The 5262-nt window shown below is 37.4% G+C and overlaps 1 protein-coding gene across 2 annotated transcripts; it reads right to left on the bottom strand.

Moving 5' to 3' along the window:
* Positions 1-674: 674 nt before the first annotated feature.
* LOC127455826 (troponin I, fast skeletal muscle-like) lies at positions 675-4949 on the bottom strand. 2 transcript variants are annotated; one of them, XM_051723981.1, is made up of 7 exons: positions 4894-4919; positions 3413-3493; positions 3035-3071; positions 2793-2921; positions 2407-2496; positions 2121-2297; positions 675-1156 (listed from the first exon to the last, which is right to left on the bottom strand). In XM_051723981.1, exons 2-7 carry the CDS (start codon positions 3418-3420, stop codon positions 1067-1069), a joined length of 531 nt encoding a protein of 176 aa, XP_051579941.1. In that variant the 5' UTR covers positions 3421-3493; positions 4894-4919; the 3' UTR covers positions 675-1066. The 2 variants fall into 2 exon arrangements, with proteins under 2 accessions (XP_051579941.1, XP_051579947.1); XM_051723987.1 differs by having other exon boundaries at positions 680-1156; positions 3413-3463; positions 4894-4949.
* Positions 4950-5262: the final 313 nt, after the last annotated feature.

Genomic DNA, 5262 nt, shown 5'->3' with positions numbered 1-5262 from the left:
CTGTCTCTCTCCATGTGTTTTTCATTCAGTGCTTTGAAACTTTGGCTCCTGTCTTTTCCAGTTCTCTCTTCCAATCAGCAGAAAGCTAACCAGTCATGTGACAGCCCCTTGGGAAAGTAAGATGATACCACACACACACATACATACCCCAAAACAATAGCATTGCAGGACTGTTAATAGTCTGTGTGTTGTCAAAAACTCAGTTTAGACTGTGCCTCGCAGCAGAACAAGCAAATGCACATTTTACTAACCGTCAAAGATGATAAGCAGGTTAATCATAGGCTTAGTAAAATAATGAGAATAATAGAATAATGATTAAAATATTATAATAATAACTACTACACACTGGTGTCAAAATAATAAGAGGGTGTTATTTGAAGATGTCAAATTATGCTGGCTCAGATGTAGGTACTTCAGCAGATTATCATATTACAGTACTGTATGTTAAAGGCGCGTCTACTTACATAAAAGATGTATACAAAAGTCAGCATTAAATATCTTGCACTATCATTTCTTTAATTGACACACCTCCAACTCAAGAGGAAAGAAAATACAAATCTTGTCATGGGTTCTAAACCTTCACTATATGCTACAAATCTTCCCTCCTTCATTCCTTCCTTCCTTCCTTCGACAAATTCAAAGACAGAGATTTGGGCTTTTAGTTACATTATCTCAGTTAATCAATGTGATGGTAAATACATGGCAAAGGGGAAATAATATTTGGTGTAAAACAACAGAACAACATTTTGACTCTTTGATTTGCATTTTATTTTTTTACAGCAAATTCCTCTCATAACACTTTGAAAGGTTTAAAATGGGTTTTACTGATCAGTATCAATTAATTACTTTATATTGGCAAAGACCACAAATTAGATTAATCTTTAACAAATTATCCACCCCCCACATGTTGTACACAAAACCCCCATTCAAACATACCTTCTGTAACACTCTAACATCACATCACATGATAGATTTTATTACCACGTTTAATCGCTCTTAAAACCCTGAAGAACACAAGCATTTAGACAACCTAATGGAAATGTAAAAATGTTGACGTGAAAGAGTTTCAGGCCTCAGACTCAAACATCTTCTTCCTGCCATCCATACCAGCCTTATCCTCAATGTTCTTTCGCCAGTCACCTACAGAATCCTTCTCCTGTATTGGCAGAAAAAGCACAATGTTTTAAAAACGAAAAGCCTTTTCCTGTACTTTGTCCTCTTTCAGAATACATTCAATATCAAATTACACATGGATGTTTACAATTTAACCCCCCTGCACTGTTGTAAAAGTCTCCATATTACAGGAATGGTTAACCCAAAAATGTCAATTCTCTCATCATTTACTCACCCTCATGCCATCCCAGATGTGTATGACTTTCTTTCTTCTGCAGAACACAAACAAAGGTTTTTGAAGAGTATCTCAGCTCTGATGGTCCATACAATGCAAGTGAATGGTGACCAAAACTTTGAAGCTCCAAAAACACATAAAGGCAGCATAAAAGTATATTTACTTCAAATTTACTTCAGTGGTTTAATCCATGTCTTCTTAAGCGATCTAATCGATTTTGGGTGAGAAATGACCATAATGCAACTCCTTTTCACTTGTACATCTTGCCATTGCAGTCTCTCGGCACGATCATGATTTCAAGCTTGTTTACACCAAGAAGACTGCTGATGTCGAGATTTATTCTGAAAACAGAGTTATATTTTGGTCTGTTCTCACCTCTTGGATTGCTTCAGAATCAGAAGACGTGGATTAAAACACTGGAGTCATATTTTACATTTGATATGCTGCCTTTATGTGTTTGTTTTTTTTTGGAGCTTCAAAGTTTTGGTCACCACTCACTTACATTTTATGGACCAAAGAGCTGAGATATTCTTCTAAAAAATCTTCGTTTGTGTTCTTCAGAAGATAGAAAAACATACACATCTGGGATGGCATGAGGGTGAGTAAATGATAAGGGAATTTTTATTTTTGGGTGAACTACTCCATTAATGCTGAGGTGCTGTGACTGAAATGTACACAGAGAGAGAGAGAGAGAGAGAGAGAGACGGCCACATTTCATTACATGTGCCACTGTATATGTGAAGGTGTTGAAAGGGTAGTAGTATGCGCTCACCTCCTCCTTGACCTCCTTTTTGACTTGTTTGAGGTTGGCTCTCAGGTCCAGGGACACCTTGTGTTTGGAGCCCAGCAGAGCCTGCAGCATGGCATCAGCAGACATGCGTACTTTCTTCAAAACAGGCTTCTTGAATTTACCTTTTAGGTCCTGAACCTTTATCTTCAGATCCTCAATCTCAAGAGATCAAGGAAAAAGAGATGCTTTTGAAAAGGCATGCCTGACAAAGAAGGTACATACATCTTTGTAAGAAGAACTCAGGATTCAGTTTTATTGCCATAAGTACCTCCTTGTCTGACTTGGCCACCTTGCTCTCCATATCGTACCTTTGTTCGTCAACTGTATCAATCTGCTGGTGCAACTTTTTACACAGATCCTTTAGACATAAGGACACATGCAGACACATATACACTGACAGTTACTCATTTGGTTATACTGACAATTTTTTAACACACAATGAGCTGCACCCTTGCATGGTTACACATCACTCAGCAATAACTGTGATTACTATAATTAATGCAGATTTTAAAGGGATATTTTATGCAGACGTTAGAGATGTTCATACAATGAAAATGAATGGTGACAGAAGCTGTCATTCTACCTAACACCTCCTTTTATGTTCCACAGAAGAATAAGGTTTTGGAAGCCTGTTGTGATTCTGTGTGTCTGTACCTGTAGTCCCTGCATGTTTCCCGGCAGTGAGAGAGCAGGGCAGTTCTCCTGCATGTATCTCTGTTTTTCTTGCTCTGCCTCAGCTGTTTCTTCCTCTAAAATCCCGTAAGCGATCTGAAGCAACAAACTCTGGAGCACAAAGACAGAGAAGGAGCACAGAGAATCAGCAAGTGACTCACTGACGGCTCATACAGTAGCTCAGAACTTCAGGCCAGTGCTTAAGAAGAAAGAGATGACCTCACCTTCAGATGGTGCCTACGGCTGGATGTCATCTTTTTCCTGTCAGAAATAGAGGTTTGTAAACAGTGAGCACAGAATATTTCATCAGCCCATTAATTGTTATGGGTGAAACCCATTTTATGATTATGATGCCATCCAGATAATGTATCAGGCATTTTATAATTGTATGGTTTAGATTTCTAGTATGAGTCATAGTAATGTTTAAAAACGCTAAATTATTATTTATTTGCTTTTTTTATGCTAAAATTATTAGCTGACTTGCATAATGCAGGGCTGAGTGATGCGATCATTCACTAAAAGTTGATGTATCATCTTTAGAGCATATGTGGCTACATACACTTTCATACCACACAAAGATCATGATGTAAACCAATTCTTACTCAGACATCTTGGCCGTTTCTTTGTGGCAACCCCTGTGAAGGTGAAGACGCCTGTGGGTAGAGGGAGGGGAATGTTGTTGCCTTCAATCAAATGGAAACAATTTACATTCAGTCATCAGCCAAGCGTCAGGTCTAAATTTGGATAGAAAGAGTGTGTGTTTGTGTGTGTGTGTGACAGCGAGGGCTCTTTAAAGGGTGCATACGTGTGTAGAGAGTGCCAATACCCGCAAAAGTGTTAGGTGTTTAAGGGTTTGAATTTGAGGAACAGTTGTCTTGTGCTCTTTTTTTGGTGTTCCTTTGTAGGATGCTGGAGGTCACACACCCAATATAGGAGATCTAGACAGCTGAGAGATGACCTGTTGCCTCTTGAGGAATGTCCTCAGCTTCCAGACACAACAGCTGAGACCCTTCACAATGGCAGACATGCTTAATACAAGTCTAAATATCTATAGTAGGGCTTTTCTTAAAAAAAAAAAAATAAATACCTGAATGTGGATTGTGTACTGAGTTGGGGCGAAATTTCATTGTCAAAAAAGACATTCCCTATTAATAAAGTATGTCATCAGGTATTTGCAAAACAAAGAAAATATGTAAATGGTGATTTGTACTATAGTATGTAGTAAAAGTGCTTTGTATGTATAAAAAGTGCTGATGAACTGAAACAAGAAAGATGCTCCTTTGAGATGCTTAAAGAAATGTATAGAATATATTCTATACTGTAGAATCTATATTCTACAGTATAGAATATATTCTATACATTTCTTTAAGCATCTCAAAGGAGCATCTTTCTTGTATTATTTTTTTTTAGATTATATACATATTATATTTTACTATGCAGAATATAAAATATAGAGATTCTGTGAATATATTCTGGTATTAATATACTTTTACACTGAATTAAATATACCCTTCCCAAACAATACCAAAAATGTGCACCAAAGGCTGGCTTAATAAAGGCTTTTAAGTATTTGACATTACAGTGCTGTAAAAAGATGCTTATTAATCTAAATAGTTCAATAAAAATGTTTAAATAATCAACACTTATTTGTGGTAAAACACTGTATATCATATTTGGCAACTTTTTCTGAAATGATTCAGTGCTCTCACTTTCTAGCTGATCAGTGTGTACATGCTGACACATTTGTAAATCAGCTCTTTTGTTGGAGAAATCTCCCAATATTCTCTAGTGAAGTAAATAAAATTAATTCTGAATTAATATCTCGTGAGACAACAGGGTGTAAATAACCCCACAAGCATGTAAGCTTGTTCTCTATGATCAAACAAGACTTTCTCTGGTGCTGATGTATAACTACTATAGCCATTTAGCAGATATAATTGCCCGATATTACTTGAGCCTGGCTGCTCAGCATGTGTACAATTTTCTCCTGTTATTGAGATCAGTTACATGCTCTAATGTTAGAGTGATAAACCCCAGCGCTTTTGCTGCTCTCAGAGATGGGCAGAGTAATAGAGAGACTCACCTTTCAGTGTGCAGCAGGAAGTTCTGAGAGGATTACAGGAAAAGAGTGTGAGGCTATGACATTAGATGGGTTTATATAGGCTTCACAAATGGCTTCTCCATTCTCTTTAAGGAAACAGATTTTTCCTTAAGCCAATGAGATCCTCAATTCTCAACACCCGGTCTCCCCCACAATCACCGCTCGCGTACACACACACACACACACACACACACACGTTGGTGTGGCTATCCTTATGAGGACTCTCCATAGACATAATGATTTTTATGCTGTACGTATTATAGATTCTATGCCCTAACCCAAAACCTAAACCTAACCCTCACATAAAAACTTGCTGCATTTTTACATTTTCAATAAAACATCATTTAGTAT

This window comes from Myxocyprinus asiaticus, chromosome 2 (assembly GCF_019703515.2).
Source record: "Myxocyprinus asiaticus isolate MX2 ecotype Aquarium Trade chromosome 2, UBuf_Myxa_2, whole genome shotgun sequence".
In the NCBI taxonomy this organism is placed as follows: Eukaryota; Metazoa; Chordata; class Actinopteri; order Cypriniformes; family Catostomidae; genus Myxocyprinus; species Myxocyprinus asiaticus.
Note: the sequence above shows the minus strand (reverse complement) of the source record. Positions and strands in the feature narration are given on the sequence as shown.

Bases quoted from the DNA above. Each gene is read 5' to 3' on its own strand.
- LOC127455826 (XM_051723987.1), bottom strand. The intron at 2,922-3,034 runs GTGAGGTCATCT...TTTGTGCTCCAG, and splicing joins GCCGTAGGCACCATCTGAAG to AGTTTGTTGCTTCAGATCGC. The intron at 1,157-2,120 runs GTGAGCGCATAC...CTGCCAATACAG, and splicing joins AAAAGGAGGTCAAGGAGGAG to GAGAAGGATTCTGTAGGTGA.